Source organism: Vicia villosa, linkage group LG2, assembly GCF_029867415.1.
Source record: "Vicia villosa cultivar HV-30 ecotype Madison, WI linkage group LG2, Vvil1.0, whole genome shotgun sequence".
NCBI classification, from domain to species: domain Eukaryota; kingdom Viridiplantae; phylum Streptophyta; class Magnoliopsida; order Fabales; family Fabaceae; genus Vicia; species Vicia villosa.
In genome coordinates, this window is record NC_081181.1 from 187,729,767 (window position 1) to 187,752,945 (window position 23,179).

The 23,179-nt window shown below is 32.8% G+C and overlaps 1 protein-coding gene across 1 annotated transcript; it reads left to right on the forward strand.

Annotated features, from left to right (window-relative positions):
• The first annotated feature begins 9,054 nt into the window (after positions 1 to 9,054).
• LOC131653288 (putative pentatricopeptide repeat-containing protein At1g12700, mitochondrial) lies at positions 9,055 to 20,006 on the forward strand. Its single transcript, XM_058923382.1, has 2 exons — positions 9,055 to 9,168; positions 18,235 to 20,006. Exons 1-2 carry the CDS (start codon positions 9,065 to 9,067, stop codon positions 19,736 to 19,738), a joined length of 1,608 nt encoding a protein of 535 aa, XP_058779365.1. The 5' UTR covers positions 9,055 to 9,064; the 3' UTR covers positions 19,739 to 20,006.
• Positions 20,007 to 23,179: the final 3,173 nt, after the last annotated feature.

Genomic DNA, 23,179 nt, shown 5'->3' on the forward strand with positions numbered 1-23,179 from the left:
CTCTGGTTTCTTACCTAGTAAAACTGCCGCAAATGGTTCCCAAACCCAATCCCAAGGGATTGGTACTGTTCAAATCCTATTGTCTTTCTCTCTCTATTACTTTTGTCCTATATGTACCTAATTGTCCGTTTAATTTACTGTCAGTCAATCGTTTAACTCGTGCCCTTAATTTTTCTATCACCTTTACTAATAATACTGTTATTTTGCATGATCATTGAGGTCATTGCAGTACATGTCCCTGAGGTCATTGCAGACTCTCCTCCGACGCCTTCTCCATCACCGGATCCGATCCCGCAACCTAAGTCTGATCTTCTGATTGCTTTTCGAAAAGGTATACGTCAACACACGAAATCCTTCTCCACATTATATTAATTTATGTTATCATCGTCTCCCCCCTTTGCAGTATACTTGTTTGTCTTCTTTGTCTTCTATTTATATTCCTACCACTCCAGGTGAAGCGTTATCTCACCCTGAATGGAGGCAAGCAATGATTGACGAAATGTGTGCTCTTCAAAGCAGTGGTACTTGGGAACCGATTCCTCTACCTCTTGGAAAATCTTTAGTATGTTGTCGTTGGCTTTATATAGTGAACGTCGGTCATGATGGTAAGATCGATTGTTTTAAAGCTTATTTGGTAGCCAAAGGATACATTCAAATTTTTGGGTTAGATTATAGTGATACCTTCTCCCTTGTAGCCAAGATGGCATCTGTTAGACTTCTTCTAGCCATTGCAGCCATTCGATATTGGCCTCTTCATCAACTTGACGTCAAAAATGTCTTTTTACATGGTGATATTGAAGAGAAAGTATATATGGAGCAACCACCTGGGTTTGTTGATCAGGGGTAGTCCTCACATATGGTTTGTAGGCTACACATGTCTCTTTATGGTCTTAAGCAATCTCCGAGAGCTTGGTTTGGCAGATTCAGCACTATAGTACAACAGTTTAGTATGGTCCGTAGTGAAGCTGACCATTCTGTGTTTTATCTTCACTCTGCCCAAGGGTGTATCTATCTTATTGTAAATGTGGATGATATTGTGATAACAGACAGTGATCAATAGGGAATACTCCAGTTGAAACAACATCTCTAGAATCAATTTCAGACAAATGATCTTGGTAAACTCAGCTACTTCTTGGGAATTGAGGTGGCCCAATCTAAAGATGGCTTGGTGATTTTCCAGCAGAAATATGCTATAGATATTTTGGAAGAAACATGGTTGTTGAACGCTAAACCAGCTGATACTCATATGGATCCAAGTGTCAAACTGCTACCTAATCAGGGGGAGCCTCTATAAGATCCAGGAAGGTATAAGAGATTGATTAAAAAGTTGAATTATCTCACAGTCACGCGTCCAGACATCTCTTTTGCAGTTAGTGTGGTAAGCCAATTCTTAAATTCTCCTTGCCAAGAACACATAAATTTGTTGTCCGGATTCTGAGGTACATTAAGTGTGCTCTAGAAAAAGGTCTCGTGTATGAAGATAAATGACATACTCAGATAGTTGGATACTCTAATGCTGATTGGACAGGGTCATCCATTGATAAACAATCCACCTCTGGGTATTATGTACTTGTTGGAGGAAACCTTATATCCTGGAATAGTAAGAAACAAAATGTAGTTGCAAGATCAAGCGCCGAGACAGAGTATAAGGCCATGGCAATGGCAACATGTGAACTCATTTGGTTAAAACAGTTGCTGAAAGAACTTCAAATTAAAGAAGCAAGACCAATGTGTAATACGGTGAACTGACTTTAAAAGAAATGTCGCGGATAGCAAGAGTCGCCATCGACTTTTATTTTATCCAATTTATAGAAAAGCTAAAAGAACAGGAAAAGAACTTTTGAAAGATTTTGAGTTCGGGGGGTAAGTTATACAAAGGGAAGGTGTAAGGCACCCTTTGCATCCATGGTTATCCATGGGCTCTTAATTGCTTAGCTCACTTGTTTGTTTGAATTGTTTGAAAAGTTTGAAGTGTCGTGTGTGAATAGTAAAAAGATTTGAATAAGGACTTCAGCTTGTAAATAAGCGTAGCGTTTTTGAATTTGTTTTGAAAAAGAGGTGTGAAAAGCAATTGAAAGTTTGATTTGAATTTGAGCAAGCAATGGAGAACTACCTACCCTAAGTTTTGAAAGATCAATCTTTTAGCTTTTCAGGCGAAAGGGTCTATCCATACCATAAGAGGGCAGGAAGTCTTTCAATTGGATGTTTGAAGGGTCATCGAGATATCGTTCGCCATAAGACTTTCCCTTGCCATAAAGAGGGCAGGTAGTCTAAGGGAAGGATATAATAGTCATTTAGGCAAAATGTAAAGACTCCTTAGCATTCGAAGGAACGATCATCATTTATCGAGGCAACATCGAGGGACGATATCATATTTATCGTAGGCAACTCGAAGGGACTATGATCTTTATATCGAGGGACTATGATGATTTGATCGAAGGCAACAGGCTAAGGAGTCCATACGCTCAAAGGGACTTGACTATTTTATCGAGAAGGCAGCATAAGAGGAGTTACCCTAGAGGTGAGCACGTGCATCAATCACGTGGATTAAATTCAGATATTTATCTTGTATTATGTGAGCTACATTCAATTACTTGTTGTCACTCCCTATTTTACTAACCATAGCAGAAAAATAAAACAGAAAAATAAAGTGCGAAAATTAAATCCTACGCTATTACATGGCTTCGGGATTGGGGGATACATAATAAAAACCGGGGGATGCGGAAAGTAAAGTGCGGGAAAATAAAATCCTAATTACTATTACATCACAAAAATTGCAACCTATACACTTTCTAGAATTTAAATAACAGAAATTAAATTCAACAATTAAATAAATAGCATAATTAAATAAAAGACGGAATTTAAGCAATCATGCGACATTCAAGAGTTTTGAGATGAGAATAGAATCGCGAGTTGAAATTATAGTTTAAAGATGGGTGAAAATAATCCTAAGTCTTAAATTGTCAAAATTAATTAAATAAAGTTAATTAAAATTAAACCAAAATTAAATTGATAAAACTTAATTAATAAGTTAATTAAAATTATTCAAATAATTATAACCTAAACCTAACTTTTGTAATTTCTTTATATATTTTTAATGATAAAAACTTAAATGTAAAACTTAATATAAAACTTAAAAACTAAGTGATGAAACTAATGAAAAAAAAACCTATATTAATTTTAGTTTTAATAAAAATAATAAAAGGAAAATAAGAACACTCATAACCAGTAAAACAAAACGAAAAAAAAGGGAAAAGAATAAAGAGTTTAAGACAAACCAGGCGTACGATTCAGTGTGGGCAGCCTCTGAGTGTCCATGGTAGGGATGCGTCGTCTGAGTCCTTGGATTAGTCCTTCTGGGGATCCAATGGTGGAGTGTGAGAGTGCATAGTAGGCATGGGAAGGGAGCAGCGCGCTGGATCCTATGGGAAACCCTCATAAAAATTAAATTGCCACCGCTGGGGCTCGAACCCAGGATTCCTTGGTTACCATAGTTCTCTCTTTGCCATGTGTGCCATATGTTTTTGTTGATATAACAAGGAATAAGGAAATTAATATATGAAAACGCATCATAATTTGGAATTTCAAGGAAAGAGTCAACCTGGGCGTGATTCAGTACGATGAGTCTGGAGGGTCCACTGTAGACATGCACTCTGATCCCTCGGATCTACGTTAGTGAAGATCTTGTGGTGATGCTGTGAGGTTGTACGATGCACCTGCCTGGGTGAGGAACGCGTGATCTGTTATAAACAATTTGAGAAAAATAATAGCGTGGGGAGGACTCGATCCCCAGTCTTCATGGTTTATCATCAATCATCTCTTGCCAACACAGCCAAATTTATTAGTTGGTAATAAAATAACTTGAATAAATAATAAGAGAACAATAAATGCCTTAATGGAATGGTCAACAAACACTCAAACCTGGGCCCACGTAATCCTGCACGAACCAATCACAGCAAGAAAGAGAAACTGCAAACGTTGACGGGCTACTTATGGCTACTTAGGAAGTTTCGTATATAAAAATATTTAGATCAATAATAAATTTTTTCCCGTATACTATTTTTGAATTAAAAATATTTGAGTCATAAATATCATTTTTCGTAAATAATAAATTTGTTTCCATATACAAATATTATTTTACTTTAGGTATCATTTACAAAAAATATTTGGATCAATATTAAATTTTCGTATATAAAAATATTTAGATCAATAATATATTTTTTTCCCGTATACCATTTTTTGATCAAAAATATTTGATCATAAATACCATATCTCGTATATAAAAATATTTATATCAATAATAAATGTTTTTCGTATACAAACTTCCTTTTTGTTTTGGTATCATTTACAAAAATATTTGGATCTATAGTAAATTTCGTATATAAAAATATTTAGATCAATAATAAAATTTTTCCCGTATACCATTTTTCAATAAAAAATATTTGAGTCATAAATACCCTTTTTCGAAAATAATAGATTTTTTCCATATACAAATATTATTTTTGTTTAAGTATCATTTACAAAAATATTTGAATCAATATTAAATTTTCGTATATTAAAATATTTAGATCAAGAATATATATTTTCCCGTATACCATTTTTGATTCAAAAATATTTGATCATAAATACCATTTCTCATATATAAAAATATTTAGATCAATAATAATTTTTTTCCCGTATACAGACCTCATTTTTGTTTAGGTATCATTTACAAAAATATTTGGATCAATAGTAAATTTCGTATACAAAAATATTTATATCAATAGTAGATTATTTTCCCGTATACCATTTTGAAATAAAAATATTTGGATCATAAATACCATTTTTCGTAAATAGTAAATTTTTTCAATATACAAATATTATTTTTGTTTAGGTGTCATTTACAAAAATATTTGGATCAATATCAAATTTTCGTATATAAAATATTTAGATCAATAATAGATTTTTTGCCCTATTCCATTTTTGAATAAAAAATATTTGGATCATAAATAACAATTTTTCGTATATAAAAATATTTAGATCAATAATAGATTGTCTTCCCGTATACAAACTTCATTTTTGTTTAGGTATCATTTACAAAAATATTTGAATCAATAGTAAATTTCGTATATAAAAATATTTAAATTAATAGTATATTTTTTCCCGTATATCATTTTTGAATAAAAAATATTTGGATCATAAATACCGCTTTTTTGTAAATAATAGATTTTTTCCGTATACAAATATTATTTTTATTTATGTATCTTTTACAAATATATTTATATCAATATTAAATTTTTGTATATAAAAATATTTAGATTAATAATAGATATTTTGAATAAATTTTTCCCGTATATCATTTTGACTAAAAAATATTTCGATCATAAATACCATTTTTCGTATATATATATATATATATATATATATATATATATATATATATATATATATATATATATAAAATAGATTTTTTTTGGTGAAAGAAAGAAGTGAAATAGTGATGAAAGAGAAAAGAAATAGTGAACTGAGAGAGATTTGATAAGTTTGATAAAATATAATAGTTGTATTATTTTAATAATAAAAATTTAGAATTTTATGGTGCAAAAACAAAAAAACCACAATTTTAATGTGGTGGAAAAAAATTAAATAAGGGTATTCTTGACTTTTCCACAACCATTAATTTTCTTATATTATAGATAGATAAGGAATCTTTTCTTGTTATATTTGTTTTTATAACGTACTTACTGCTTTATTAATAATAAGGAATCATTATTAGTAATTAAATATACATCACATTAAATTTTATATCAATTTTAAATTTATTAAATTAAATTTATAAAATTGTATTGCACATTAGTATAATTAATTTGATATTTGATATCAATTTTAATTTACTACTAATAACATAAATTTATATAATTGACATTAATCTCAATTTAAAGGGTTGTTTTAAAATTATTTAAGTGAATATGAATGTAATACAATTAATTTTACACAATCAGACAAATTTGAACACATTTTATTCACATTTTCAAGGGGGGGTTTGTTTAGGAAATTTTCAATAGTTTTAAATGTCTTTCAAACTTTCTGAATATTTATTTCATCCTATAGAATTTCTTAATTGATATTTTTTTTCAACTTACAAAAATATTAACAAATTTTATTATTTTTAAATTAACTTCATAATCTAGAATTAAAATATTGTTTTTGTAGTTAAATAAAGTAAATTTTTAAGTAATAAAGATATTTTTATAAACAAAAAGTAGTTTATTATTGATAATTTTTTTCTTGCGTGCTACTAATAACAAAGACAAATTATAATGTTAATGTTACTATAACTTGATCTATAAATTATAAATAGTTCTAAAATTTTCTTTTACTTTAAGAAATTTTAAACGTATATACCCAATAAATCTACTTAATCTAAATGCAAGGTTGCCATGATGACAACTTTTGCAACAACCCTAAACCTAATAATGATGTGTCATTCTAATATAGCACTAATGCTGACGTGTCAATCTCTTAAAATTTCTAATATTAATTAACTATTTGTATTTTAATATTTTAAAATATTAATTAGAGAAATCTATTAATAATAATAATAATATTAAACAACCAATATTAATAAAATAATAATATAAGTAATAATATAAATAATTATTTTTTAAAGAATCTACTCAAATATTTAATAAATTTTATGTTTTCAAATCCCTAAATATTTCATAAATTTCTTAAGTAATATTTTTATGTATTAAATTAATAAGAGATTAAATATATAAAATGAGAGCATCCCTAAATATTTGTATATATAACTTTTAAAAAGACGTAATTTTAACTTATTTAGTGGTATAAATACTACATGGTATAAATACTACGTAATTTTTATATACGTTAGCTTTCATATACATTTTCATATTTTTATATTTTTCATAAAAATCGTAACTGTTTTTTGTTAGATATAAATTTTCTCTGAATAAAAAAATTTAAGAATGATTATTCATATATAGGAATATGAGTAAATATGGTTAGGATTTTATTAGATTATACATTTTAGTTATTTAATAATATAGAAAATGATGATTTTAACATTGGGATACCAAACAACAAAATCATTAAAAAGTCGATTAAAATTGATAACCCCTCAAATTTTTATTGTCCGTTTTAGAATAACAATACATTAAAATTAGTTATTGCCAATTATTAGTGTTCAATCAAATAACTTTTCATTTAATATTTAAATTTCTTCGTTAAAAAATAAATAACTCATTTAATGAAAAAAATTTATTAAGTTTTATATATAGTTATTAGTCATTAGTTTTCGGTTATGAAATCACAATAACATTCATTTATCTCTCAATTTATATAACTCACTCAAATCATAGTATTGTTCTCCATTTAAAAAAGATCATAGCATCAAAATGCAACACGTTAATCAAGACATAAAACCTCCACAATTTGGCTTAAAAAGCCTCGCAATTCAACTGCGTTTTTTGTAGTGGTCACAAAAAACACAAACCTGTCAAACAAATAAAATCTATCTTCATTATTTTTATCTTTCTGTTTTCTATAATTTGCTATTTCAATCTTAATTTTGAATTTTTGTTAAAGATTCCTATGTTTTGCAGATTTGTAAAATAAAATGAAGATAGTTATTAAGGCAAGAAGAGTTGGCAAAAATGAAATATGAGTATAACAACTAAAGTCAGGAGTATCACAAGCAAATAAATGCCATAAAATTTGAAAAAAGTATATTGGCAAATATTTCTCTCTTCTTAGGATTGATCTATTTTTTTTATAATTTACTATTTCAATCCTAATTTTGATTTTTAGTTAAAGATTCATATGTTTGGCAGATTTGTAAAATGAAATGAAGATATTTGTTATGGCAAGAACAATGGGCTAAAATGAAATATGAGCAAATAAATGCCATAAAAGTTATTGAAATTAAATTGTCAAATGTTTTTCTCTTTAGGATTCATCTATATTTTATAATTTAGTATTTTAATCATATGGTGATGTATACATACAAATTTGAATTTTTGTTAAACATTCATACGTTTTGCAGATTTTTAAAATGAAAGGAAGATAGTTGTTGTGACAACAACAATTGGCTTAAATAAAATATGAGTATAACAACTATAAGTGGATCAAAAGCAAACCAAATGTCATAAAATTGAAAGAAAGTAAATTGACAAGTATTTCTCTCCTTAAAATGTCTTTTTCCCTTGATCAACCATTTATAATGGTAAGAAATATCGTGATTATCTCTCGATGTAGTAATAAATTTTACCATTTAATTTTTTCTCTCCATATTGTAAGAAACAATTTCTACAAACAACACTTTTTAAAATAAATAACTTATTATGTGTATTTACATTATTATTTTGTATTTTATTTGAATGATAATATATTAAATTTTTTAATAATTAAAATCTTTAATTTTTATTTCACAAATACTTAAATTTAAAATAAAAAACAAATAAAAAAACATTTTATGATTACTAATCGCGTAACGCGCGGGTCACAATCTAGTATACTAAAAAACTATTATACCTAAAAAATTATTATATTACAAATTATTATACCCATAAAAATTATACCTAAGAAAATTACTAAAAAATTATTATATTAAATTACTAAAAAATTATATTAATCGTATTTATTACAAATTACTAAAAAATTATTATATTAAATTAATTGATTAACATTATTGATTATTGTTAATTTTTTTTAAATAATCAATAAAATTGAAAATATATATTCCCAATAAAATACTTGTACTATAATTAATATTTGCCAAGGAACTAAAAAATTAAATAAGTGTATTACATATATCGATAATTCATACATTTAATAAAATTAATTTCATAAATTGATAATGAATAATTGAAAATTCAAAATTAATTATATTCTATTTATAGTAATGTAACTAATAATAGAAACTTTATTAATAGTAAACTTGTTAGATTTGCGACAAATGGCGAGCTTGCCATACCCATATTACTCCTTTAGCTTTATTATTATCTATGATTCTTTCATTCCAATTTTCCAATTCCAACACAGTGCGCTGACAACAAAGACCATAATGTCGTTTTTAAGGTACGCTGCTGCTTCTGTTTCCATTTCCAATTCGAGATCATACTCTCACTGTCTCCAACATTTTCATGATGATATTGTTGATGTTGTTTCCTTCTGTGAATAGGAATTAGTTTAAATGTAATTATTTAGTGTAATTATCGATATAGCCCTGTAACCTTTATATATACGAGAAATAATAATGAGAAAAGTATCAAGCCAAGAATTATTGACATGGTATCAGTAGGTTTTCGATCAAACCTGTGAGTTTTAGGTTAATCTTGGCTTTATTCAGCGTCACCCCACTGGGTCGCTCTTGAAATCGTCTCAGTAGATCTCGTTTCTCGGTAATTGAAATCATCTCGGTTCTCGGTAATCTCTTCCAAGATTGCGATTCTAATCTCGGGTGCTTACAAATCGTGTTTGCTTTGATCGTGTTATCGTATCGGTGTCGGCAAGTATTCTGAATTAGGGTTTTGACTCGGTGTCGGCAAGTATTCTGAATTAGGGTTTTGACTTGGTGTCGGCGAGTATCCTGAATTGGGGTGTTGATTTGGTGTCGGCAAGTATTTTCTTCAGTGTTCCGTTGGTGTTTCTTGTTTCACGTTAACAAAATTGTTACGTTAACAAAATTGTTCTTAAGTCATCTCTGATATTATGGCTTCCGAAGAAGAGATAGATCATATTTGTGTTCGTTTTACCGGAAAGAATTATCTTGTTTGGGAATTTCAATTTCGGATGTATGTCAAAGGGAAAGGATTATGGAGTCACTTGGACGATGTCTCTTTGGCACCGTTAGAGACAACTGACTTAGATGCATGGGAAATAGAAGATGCTCAGATTATCACTTGGATTCTCGGTACTATTGATCCTCACATGATTAATAATTTGCGATCTTTTTCCACTGCCCAAGAAATGTGGAACTACTTGAAGCGTATCTATAACCTAGACAACGCGGCCAAACGTTTTCAGTTGGAGCTAGACATTGCCAATTACAAACAAGGCAATCTGTCTGTTCAAGAATATTATTCTGGTTTTTTGAATTTGTGGACAGAACACTCTGCGATTATACATGTTGATGTTCCCAAGAGTTCTCTCGCGGATGTCCAAGAGGTCTACAATACTAGTAGGCGAGATCAATTTCTCATGAAGCTTCGTGCAGAATTTGAGGTTGTCAGAGGTGCTTTGCTGAATAGGAATCCTGTTCCTTCTTTAGATACATGTGTTGGTGAACTTCTCAGAGAGGAACAACGTCTTGCTACTCAAGGATCCATGTCTCACGATGTTGTCATTTCTGAGTCTGCTATGTTTGCATATGCTCCTCAGAGTAGAGGTAAAGGTCGTGATATTCGACATGTCCAATGTTTCTCTTGCAAACAATTTGGACATTTTGCTCAGAGTTGCAGTAAGAAGTTTTGTAATTATTGCAAGCAGCGGGGCCATATTATCTCTGATTGTCCCACCCGTCCTCCACGATCAGCACAACGTTCGGTGCAAGCATTTCCTGCTAGTACAAGCTCTGCAGTTGGTCCTTCCATCACCAATCCATCTAATGGTGGTGCTCTCCAACCTGAAATAATCCAACAGATGGTACTTTTCGCTCTTTCAACCTTGGGAGTTCAGGGTAAGTCTTCAAATGTTTCCTGCCCGTGGTTTCTTGATTCTGGTGCATCCAATCACATGACAGCCTCTTCTGAATACTTGCACAATTTACGTTCTTACCATGGTAATCAGAAAATTCAAATTGCGGACGGTAATGCTCTCTCTATCACGAATGTTGGTGACCTTAACTCTGATTTTCGAGATGTGTTTGTAGCACCTGGACTTGCTTCCAATTTATTATCTGTTGGTCAATTGGTTGATAATAATTGTAATGTAAATTTTTCTCGTGATGGTTGCCTTGTGCAGGAACAGGTGTCGGGGAAGGTGGTTGCGAAGGGGCCTAAAGTGGGAAGATTGTTTCCACTTCAGTTTATTTCTAGTCATTTATCTCTTGTTTGTAATAATGTCTTGAATGCTTATGAGGATTGGCATAGAAAATTGGGTCATCCTAACTCTGCTGTTTTATCTCATTTATTTAAAACTGGTTTATTGGGAAATAAAAATGTTGTTTATAATGCCTCTCTTTCATGTTCTGTTTGCAAATTAGCTAAAAGTAAAACACTTCCTTTTCCGTCTGGTGCTTATCGGGCTTCCTCTTGTTTTGAAATGATTCATAGTGATGTATGGGGTATGTCTCCTGTAGTTTCTCATGCTCGCTATAAATATTTTATCACATTTATTGATGATTATAGTCGTTTTACTTGGATATATTTTCTTCGGTCTAAATCTGAAGTGTTTTCTATGTTTAAGAAATTTCTGACATATGTTGAAACTCAATTTCATGAAAATGTTAAAAAATTTCGCTCTGATTCTGGTGGTGAGTACATGTCTCGTGAGTTTCAAGAATTTCTTCAACAAAAAGGTATTTTGTCTCAACGATCTTGTCCCAATACCCCCCAACAAAATGGGATGGCAGAACGCAAGAATCGTCATTTGCTTGATGTGACCCGCACTTTACTTCTTCAAGCTTCTGTACCACCCCGATTTTGGGTGGAGGCTCTTTCCACAGCTGTCTTCTTGATCAATCGTCTTCCTTCTACGGTTATTGATCTCGATTCTCCTTTTTTTCGTCTTTTTAAAATTCAGCCTAATTATAATGATTTACATACTTTTGGATGTGTTTGTTTTGTTCACTTACCTCCATTTGAAAGGCATAAGCTTGGAGCGCAGTCTGTTCAATGTGCGTTTATGGGGTATAGTCACTCTCATAAGGGATTTGTGTGTTATGATGTCACTAACCATCGTTTTCGCATTTATAGGAATGTGACAGTTTTTGATAATCAGTTTATGTTTCCATGTGTTTCTCCTGTCATGAATGATATTGTTACTCTTCCTAAGTTTTCTATTATGCCTCAATCTATAGAACGTTATAAACCAGGTCATGTATATGTCAGAAAACACAAACAGCAAGTTCCCACACCCCTTCCCGACGCTGAACCGCCACCTGATCCTGTAACGGTTGAACCACGACGTTCTGGTCGAATATCTCGAGCACCAGATAGATATTCACCAGACAGGTATGATTCCTCACATACTTCTCTGACTGCCACACTCTCTAGCATATCTATTCCTACTTGCTATTCACAGGCTGCTAAAGATGTACGTTGGATAAAAGCAATGAATGAGGAACTTCAAGCTCTTCAAGAGAATTTCACATGGGATATTGTCTCTTGTCCTCCTGATGTTAAACCCATTGGCTGCAAATGGGTGTATTCTGTGAAATTGAATTCTGATGGGTCCCTCAACCGTTTCAAGGCTCGCTTGGTTGCCTTAGGAAACAAGCAGGAATATGGAATTGATTATGATGAGACATTTGCACCGGTTGCCAAAATGACATCTGTTCGTACGGTACTCTCTATAGCTGCTTCTAACGGGTGGGCTCTTCATCAATTAGATGTGAAAAATGCTTTTCTTCATGGTGACCTGGCGGAAGATATTTATATGACTCCTCCTCAAGGTTTATTTCCGTCATCTAAGGGTGTGTGCAAGCTCAAACGCTCCTTATATGGTTTGAAACAAGCGCCTAGAGCATGGTATGAAAAATTTCGCTCCACTCTACTTGGGTTTTTGTTGAAGCGGTAAAGCGGCAAGCAACAAAAGATTTGGAAGTATTTATCCGGGAATTTATCGTCTCCACAGGGACTAGTGCATTGAACTGCCGTTCAACCGTTTCCATAGTTATGAGTTTGGATTGAATTTGTTAAAGATAAAAAATGGAAAAGTAAATATTAACACAAAAAGAATTCATTCTTTAGAGAGAAGTAACTATCAAGTATTGCATATAATCTACTCTTCACAAACTTAAACTTATTGACCAAATATACTCAACTTGTAACCTATCACTATTACCACATGTCAACAACACAACCCACAACATTATCTAAGTGACGATCTCTCAGACACCTAAACAACACATGAGAAATCCGAGCTTCCCGTAAATGTCGATCTCTCAGACAAACACGACCACTCAGACGCATTAAGCACTGACACTAAGTGATTATCAACCTAATCCATCTCTGCAATTAAGTTAATAGAAAATCATCCTAGATAAGCATTAGAGCCCTACATCTCTATAGCAACTCAAACACATAGCAACAAAGCAACAATCTAAGACAATAATCCATAAAATATGAAAGCAAGCTTTATATAACATAATAGTCAACAAATATACATGAGATCAAAGTATATACATAACAAAACTCACAAAAGAAACCACAAAGAGAAGAAAAGAAGAAAAACCCAAAAATCTCCCGGTTTGTCGGATCCGGTTGATGAAGGATTCAACCCCGGATCATCCATTTGACAGCTCCAATGTGTTTTCTAGCATCTTTCCACTCAAAAAATGCTATTGGATGGATTGGAGCTCTAAAATATCCAACCATCCTTGAAAAAATGATTTCCAACAGCTTTATTGCGTTTTCTGCCGACACTGCTTCGCCCGGCGACTAAAATGGTTCGCCCGGCGACTCCAGGCAGTAGCAAATCACATTTTTGAGTATTTCTGCTTCGCCCGGCGAGCCAATTGCTCCGCCCGGCGAAGTACACCAGAACAGCAAAAATTCTGCACTGTTTCGGCCATAACTTGAGAACCGTAACTCCGATTTTCGCCCGGTTTGAAGCGTTGGAAAGCTTATTCAATGCTCTATCTAACTATGAATAAATATCAATGCTTGAATACCTACAAAAATAATATGAAAACAATTAAACTCAATGATATTTACACGATAACGCAATATATACACTATAACGTAAACTATACCAAATATACACTAAAGTTAAGGTTTATTGACGAAAAGAAAATGAATTAAGCTGATGAGTGCTAATTATTCACACTCAAATTCACAACAATTTACCACTCATCAAACTCTCCCCAACTTAGACTTGTTTGTCCTCAAATAAGAAACAAACAAATCTCACACAAAAGAAAGTTTGTCCTCAAACAAAACTAAACAACTCGAAATGACAAAAAGATCAATCAAAGAATCACGAAACGACAAGTTCTAAAGAAGGAAACAAATGTATGGCTCAATCAAAAACGGTACACACAAAGTATACTACTTACCACTACTTTGATGATAACATAAAAACATGAAACCAATGCTAAATACAAAATTTCTGCCAAACATTCTAAAACAATGCAAGTTCACATATGAATCATACCTAGCAAAAAGAATCATCGGTAGATGAAAAACACAAAATGAAGAATTTTCACTCATCCAACAATCTTGCAAACAATAGACAAAATTATGCATTTATCTCAAAAATTCACATTGACACATGAAAACATAAATCACAAGGGCTTTTCAAGGTTGTAATGCGGCTCGGTAAACAAACAAGTGATAAGTCCTAAAGCTAAATGAAACAAAAACTTGCCCAAAACTAAGGGAGTAATTACTTCCACAAAGTTTCACACAATATAATTTAAATCACACTTCTTCATCATCACAAGTTTCACACCAAACACAAAACTTATTAGCACAATTTATTCCATACTCTTTGTCTTACTATTTTTCAAAGCTTTTCCTCTTTTTTCTTTCTTTTTCTTTTTCTTTCTTTTTCTATTTTTCTCTTTCTTTATTTTTCTTTCTTTCTTTTTTTCTTTTTCCTTTCCTCAACACATACTCAACCAACCAAACAAGCCCATAATCAATGCTCTCCCCAACTTGAATTCAACCAACGTTATACAATGAATACTCCCACTTACTAAGGCAAGGTAAAAACTCATACAACAACAAAAGGTTGAGGGTTCAAGAAAAAACAACAATCAAAATCCACCAAAAAGCAAACTAATTCTCAAGTTCAAAAAGCGAAATGGATAATGACAAAAAGCTCAAAGGGGGTTAACAAAAGAACACACACTCACAAGGTGAAATGACAATATGGCTAAGGTATATATGCTCAAAATCAAACAAAATGCCTTGATCATTTTCATGCTTTCACAAAGTCAATACAAACAAAAGATTAAACATAATAACATCTAGTTAAAACAAGAATTGTGGTCTCCCGCATATGTAAACAATGGAAAGCTTCCTCACAAAAAGGTTGGGAACTAAAGTGATTCACAAATGAACAAGTATACGAAAGAATGAATGGCATACAAGTTGCAAAAAGCCTAAGTATCATGAATATGCTACAATCTAGAAAGTGATAAACACATACCTCGAACGTATACAAAATGTTAAACTCTATCATTACCATACATCCGCAAGTCGCAACGATCAAACTTGATAAATCACCAATTGCGACCTCAAGCTATCGAGCCAAACTTTGAACACAAACAATCAAAAACTAAAGAAAAAATTATAAACAATTTACAAACGTTGGGGTGCCTCCCAACAAGCGCTTGTTTTACGTCGTTAGCTCGACGCCTGTTATTTAAGAACGTTCCTTCAAGTTACTTCCGTCCGGCTATTCCTAACCACACACAAGCAAACGTGAAAGGAAAACAAACAATAATATAACAAATGTACAAGTATAGAAAACATGTGAAAGTATAGTAAACATATACACAAATATAGACAAGTAAGAATATACAATATGTTCAATATATACAAAACTCCAAACCAAAGAAACTATTGCAATGCAAATTCAATAAAACACCAATCCCCGGCAACGGCGCCATTTTGTTGAAGCGGTAAAGCGGCAAGCAACAAAAGATTTGGAAGTATTTATCCGGGAATTTATCGTCTCCACAGGGACTAGTGCATTGAACTGCCGTTCAACCGTTTCCATAGTTATGAGTTTGGATTGAATTTGTTAAAGATAAAAAATGGAAAAGTAAATATTAACACAAAAAGAATTCATTCTTTAGAGAGAAGTAACTATCAAGTATTGCATATAATCTACTCTTCACAAACTTAAACTTATTGACCAAATATACTCAACTTGTAACCTATCACTATTACCACATGTCAACAACACAACCCACAACATTATCTAAGTGACGATCTCTCAGACACCTAAACAACACATGAGAAATCCGAGCTTCCCGTAAATGTCGATCTCTCAGACAAACACGGCCACTCAGACGCATTAAGCATTGACACTAAGTGATTATCAACCTAATCCATCTCTGCAATTAAGTTAATAGAAAATCATCCTAGATAAGCATTAGAGCCCTACATCTCTATAGCAACTCAAACACATAGCAACAAAGCAACAATCTAAGACAATAATCCATAAAATATGAAAGCAAGCTTTATATAACATAATAGTCAACAAATATACATGAGATCAAAGTATATACATAACAAAACTCACAAAAGAAACCACAAAGAGAAGAAAAGAAGAAAAACCCAAAAATCTCCCGGTTTGTCGGCTCCGGTTGATGAAGGATTCAACCCCGGATCATCCATTTGACAGCTCCAATGTGTTTTCTAGCATCTTTCCACTCAAAAAATGCTATTGGATGGATTGGAGCTCTAAAATATCCAACCATCCTTGAAAAAATGATTTCCAACAGCTTTATTGCGTTTTCTGCCGACACTGCTTCGCCCGGCGACTAAAATGGTTCGCCCGGCGACTCCAGGCAGTAGCAAATCACATTTTTGAGTATTTCTGCTTCGCCCGGCGAGCCAATTGCTCCGCCCGGCGAAGTACACCAGAACAGCAAAAATTCTGCACTGTTTCGGCCATAACTTGAGAACCGTAACTCCGATTTTCGCCCGGTTTGAAGCGTTGGAAAGCTTATTCAATGCTCTATCTAACTATGAATAAATATCAATGCTTGAATACCTACAAAAATAATATGAAAACAATTAAACTCAATGATATTTACACGATAACGCAATATATACACTATAACGTAAACTATACCAAATATATACTAAAGTTAAGGTTTATTGACGAAAAGAAAATGAATTAAGCTAATGAGTGCTAATTATTCACACTCAAATTCACAACAATTTACCACTCATCAGTTTTCCTTTACTCAGAGTCAGTACGATTCTTCTCTATTTATTCATAGAACATCTACTGGAATTGTCCTACTTCTTCTGTATGTTGATGATATGATTATTACTGGTTCTGATCATGCTTCCATTCAAAGCCTTAAACAGCATTTACAAACAGCGTTTCATATGAAAGATCTTGGTAATTTGCATTATTTTCTTGGTCTTGAGGTTCATTCTACATCCAAGGGCATATTCCTCCATCAACACAAGTATGCCACAAATTTAATTTCTATGGCTGGTCTGCAATCGGCTAATCCAGTGGATACTCCTCTTGAGGTTAATGTTAAATATCATCGTGATGATGGTGATCTGTTGCATGATCCCTTATTGTATCGTCAACTCGTGGGTAGCCTTAATTACTTGACTATTACTCGCCCTGACATATCATTTGCTGTTCAACAAGTAAGTCAATTCATGTACTCTCCTCGCCACCTTCACTTGGCAGCAGTTCGTCGTATAATTCGTTACTTGAAGGGAAGCTCTCATCGTGGTTTATTCTTTCCTACTGGAGTTCCTCCTAAATTGAGTGCTTATAGTGATGCCGATTGGACAGGGTGCCCTGATACTCGACGATCTGTCACTGGTTGGTGCATGTTTCTTGGCTCTTCATTGATCTCATGGAAAAGTAAGAAACAAGCGAGAGTCTCTAAATCTTCTACTGAATCTGAGTATCGTGCCATGTCTGCTGCTTGTTCTGAAATAATTTGGCTTCGTGGTCTTTTGGATGAACTTGGATTTCCTCAAATAGAGCCAACTTCACTTTATGCTGACAATACAAGTGCCATCCAAATTGTTGCAAATCCTGTTTTTCATGAACGCACCAAACATATTGAAGTTGATTGTCACTCAATCCGTGACGCTTATGATGACAGAATAATATCACTTCCTCATGTCAGTACTCAGTTGCAGATTGCAGATATTCTTACCAAGGCTGTTCCGCGTCCACGTCATCAGTTTATTGTTAGCAAATTGATGCTCATTGACAAGCAGCATCAATTTGAGGGGGGATGTGAATAGGAATTAGTTTAAATGTAATTATTTAGTGTAATTACCGATATAGCCCTGTAACCTTTATATATACGAGAAATAATAATGAGAAAAGTATCAAGCCAAGAATTATTGACACCTTCTTCAACCAAATGCTCCATAAGAATCTCACTCCACCTGCCATTGAATTTGGCAAGATTTTAGATTCTCTTGTCAAAGCCAAACATTACCCCACTGTTGTTTTCCTTTCTCGCCAAATGGAATTCAGTAGAGTTACTCCTAATTTGGTAATTCTCAATATTCTCATCAATTCTCTTTCTCAATTGGGTCATATTACTTTTGCCTTTTCTGTATTCGCAAAGATTCTCAAGAGAGGTTATCGCCCAGATTGCATAACTTTTACTACACTCATCAAGGGTCTCTGTCTCAAAGGTCACCTCCATCAAGCATTGCACTTTCATGACAACCTCATAGCTCAGGGATTTAAGTTGGACCAAGTTACTTATGGGATATTGATCAATGGTCTATGCAAAGCCGGACAAACAACTGCAGCGCTACAGTTGCTCAAACGAGTTGATGGGAAATTAGTCCACTCTGATGTGGTAATGTACACTACCATTATTGATAGCATGTGCAAAAATAAACTTATTTACGATGCATGTGATTTATATTCTGAAATGCTTGCTAAGAGGATTTCTCCTAATGTTTTCACTTACAATACCTTAATTAGTGGATTTTGCATTGTTGGTAAACTAAAAGAAGCAATTGATTTATTTAATAAAATGACATTGGAAAACATCAATCCGGATGTGTATACCTTTAATATATTGGTTGATGCTTTTTGTAAGCAAGGGAAGGTGAAAGAAGCACAAAATGTGTTAGCTGTGATGATTAAAAATGACATTAAACTTAATGTTGTTACTTATAGTTCTTTAATGGATGGATATTGTCTAGTAAATGAAGTGAACAAGGCTGATTGTATATTCAAGACTATGGTCCAAAGGGGAGTAACTCCTAATGTTTACAACTACAATATCATGATTAAAGGATTCTGTAAGATTAAAATGATCGACAAAGCTATAAGTCTCTTCAAAGAAATGCATTGTGGAAAAATCATTCCTAATACAATAACTTATAGTTCCCTTATTGATGGCTTGTGCAAATTGGGAAGGATCTCATATGCTTTGGAGCTTGTCGATGAAATGCGTGATAGAGGTCAACTACCTGATATTATTACATACAGTTCTATATTGGATGCTTTATGCAAAAACCATCAACTTGATAAGGCAATTGCATGTTTTAAAGAATTTAAAGACAAAGGTATTCAACTTGATGTGTACACATACACTATTATCGATGGATTGTGTAAAGGTGGAAGACTAAAGGATACACGAAAGTTTTTTGAAGAACTTTTGGTCAAAGGTTACAATCTTGATGTCTGTACATATAATGTTATGATCCATGGATTTTGTAAGAGTGGTTTGTTTGATGAAGCGTTGACATTGCTGTCAAAAATGAAAGACAATTGTTGCATTCCGGATGCTCAAACTTATGAAATCATTATTCTCTCCCTATTTGAAAATGATGAAAATGATAAAGCAGAGAAACTTCTTCGTGAAATGATTGCGAGAGGTCTACTATAAAATTGAAAATAGATAAGATGCTTATTTAGGCCTTCATGCAAGATGTTTGGTTTTAAACTGTTGCTCTTATCTTTTGAATATCATTGCTATAAGCATGGGCCATGATATTTTGGGTAAAAGGTTGGTTAGAGAAGTAGAACATTATGAGTTCTGATTTCATTTTTAGGTTTGGAAGCCTTTGGCTTTGAGCTGCTTCTATTGTCTTTTTAATGTCACTGCTATTCTGAAGTTACAATACTTCCATTAATACAATGTCCATTTGATTCATATCCACCAAGTACATGTAGCAATTGGGCTGTTTATTTCTATTTCCAATCCTTACAAATCCAAATGTAGATTTAGGACACAGGAATTTACATTATAGATTCAGAGAGCTGTAAATATGTTACCAATTTATATGTAGATTTTGATTCTACATGTTTAGAAGCAGGTTCTATTTCTTGCAGTTATGTAATACAAAAGTCAAAGTGCTTCTTTCATATTTAGAGAATCAAGTATGTCACAAATACAATCTTGTTTGTAAATTTTTAACTTGTATATCCAACATAGAATTGCCTCTTAACACTTTGTCTAAGAGTTGACACACATTCCTCTAGTAACTTGATAACATATATGTCTAAACCAATTTTTTTTTAGTCAGCTCATTCATCTTGGTCGGGTTTGTGGATAAGCTCAAGTCGATGATCACTCTACAACTTTAATATCTTAATTACTTAATCAATCACTTTGATTTTCTAATTATTTTTGAAATAGTGTCGTCAATTCATTACGCAAATATCATACACGATATCGAATTTGTCTCTAAGATATACATATGCATTGGAACAAAAGTCACTTAATCGTTACTAGAATAAGATACATGTTTGCACTAACCACTATAACCCTATATGTGAAACCTTTAAGATAGTTCCCGATAAGAAACCTCACAATTGTTCTATATAATCTACTTCATATACAACAAAACCGGCCTTCAAGAATAGACCCTTTTTGTGAGGCAACGGATCCAGACACAACATGGTAATATGCCCTTTTCCATTATTCAAATTATTAATTAATGTCTTATAAGTATTGACTTGTGGTTGCAGTTGTGATCCTTAAGACCGCGGAGAGTTGTAGTCACATGAGATTTTGTTGTGGTCTGAACTGTTGCACTGACTCAATTATTGGTAAGTTACAATTTGAAGGAAATTGGTAGACTGTTATAATTATTTTGTTGTTTTAGAAGTGTTGGACTGTGTTTGTACTAGTTGTATTACACCTCTAGCCAATATCTTTAGCAATAGAAAATATCTTGATGCTTTATATAATAAAAAATTCCTTTCAATACTCATCAAGACCAAGAGGATGAGTTTGTTAGTCTTGTGGTAACGAGTGATGAAGGGTGAACTTACAGTAGTTAGTTATAGTGAAGGCAGGGATAAGTTTGTTACGTCGTTGGGCAGGCATATCTTCTTATAGGTTCTGGTTTAGTACAATCTATTCAAATCTATTCTTAATACAGTTGCATTTTTCATTCCCATTCTCTTTTTAAAATATAGAATTTTTCACTTTGTTATGGTTTCTATGAGATAAGTGTTGCTCTTCTCTATTTTTTTAGGGTCAATGTGTGAAAAGTCCCGCTTATGTATGCAGGTGAAATATTATGTATAGACATCAATATTATATACATTGGACTAAGGGTTCTTCCTATGGAAATGAGTGAGATATGTGCCATAGAGGCTGACTTTGAATATTCTAGAAATGCCTCATTATATTGAATCAAGGCCTGAAGTTTATAACCTAGAGCTCCATATTTATGCAAAGCAGTGTTGGAGCTTTCCCATCGAATCTTCATGGAATTAAATTTTCTATTAGGAATTAGGATTGAATGATTTATTCGACCCAAAAGAATATGAAGAAAGATTGAATATCAAGTGAAGTGAATCTAAACTAAAGGTTTATTTGCCCTAGTTTAAATTAGAAGTGCAGTTTGAGTGAAAACTAAGGTATAGTGAAAATAGTATACCCAATTTTATGCAACTTTTAACCGATATATGCCTACTGTTTTTGAAGTTTCTTTACTAGTAGGCCATACCATCTGATGCTAAATTCTAACATTTTTAGAGCCTTATCCTATTTTCCTTGAATTTTTGAATGTGTCGTGTTCTAAGTGAATTCTTATGCAATTTATTATGCTAATGGTGAGGCTTGACAATTTGATGTTAAATTTATTCTTGATGGATCACATGTTGTTTGCGATGATTGCATCTTGCTCAAATGAAGTCTATGTCCCAATAAATGTGGTGTTAAATCACCAACTTAGGTCTTCGTAGGTATTAGAGGCATATTTCCATGAAATCTACTCTACTTTTGTTAGAAGCAGAGAAGTGGAGAAATGATGTCTAGAAATGATTTGAAAGAGATACTTTCGTCCGATTATGGGCTTTTGCCAAGTTGGAATGAAGATAATGAACAATGATGTCACGTTCTTGAGTCAACCTGTTAACTACCTCCACTGCTGAAGGAACGGTGGTATCCTTAACCAACTGTGGTGGATCACGCCTGTATAAAGCTTTGAAATGAGTTGTTTTCGTTGAATTGTTGTAATTGGAATTAAACCAAAAGTATGCCCAACCTAGCAACCTGGCCCATTATCGCAGTCTGTGCACGGTTAAGCATCTCAGATAGGCCTCCAAGCACCGATTTGCTACCTCAGTTTGACCATCTGTTTCAGGTGATAAGTTGTACATAACTTCAGTTTGGTACCAGCCATATTGAATAATTCTGTCCAGGAATGACTCAGAAAAATCTTGTCCCTGACAGAGACTATGGTGGAAGGAAAACCTTGAAATCGAACAATTTCTTGCAGGAAGATTTCAGCTACTGATTGTGATGTTAAAGAGTTATGATACCGCTTAAACATAAGTTGCAGAACTGCATGCTAAGGTAGATTTTGATGACGGCTGTTGTTTAACTGTCATATATTTCATAAGGGTTGGTTTTCTCATGGTAGTATGGCAGTGTAGTTGATAGTTTTTATCTAAAATCTTTATGATGTGTTGTCCTTTCTATCAACTTCCCTTGGTTCAATTACATTTTGTAATTGCAAAAATGTAGAACTCAGAAATTCTTTTTAGAGGATGCACAAAAGGTTTTTGAAGATCTTTTGGTCAAAGGCTACAATCTTGATGTTTATGCATATACTATTATGATCCATGGACTTTGTAACAAAAGCTTGTCTGATGAAGTGTTGGCTATGCTGTAAAAAATGAAAGACAATAGTTGCATTTCAATCGCCATTACTCTTGATATAATTATCCGTTCTCTTTTTGATAAAGATGAAAATGATAAGGCAGAGAAACTTCTTCTTTGAGAAATGATTGCAAAGAGGTCTATTGTAAGGCCGAAACTAGGTAAGATATTTTGTAACTATGTTTCAACAGTGTTTCATCATTTTAGAAT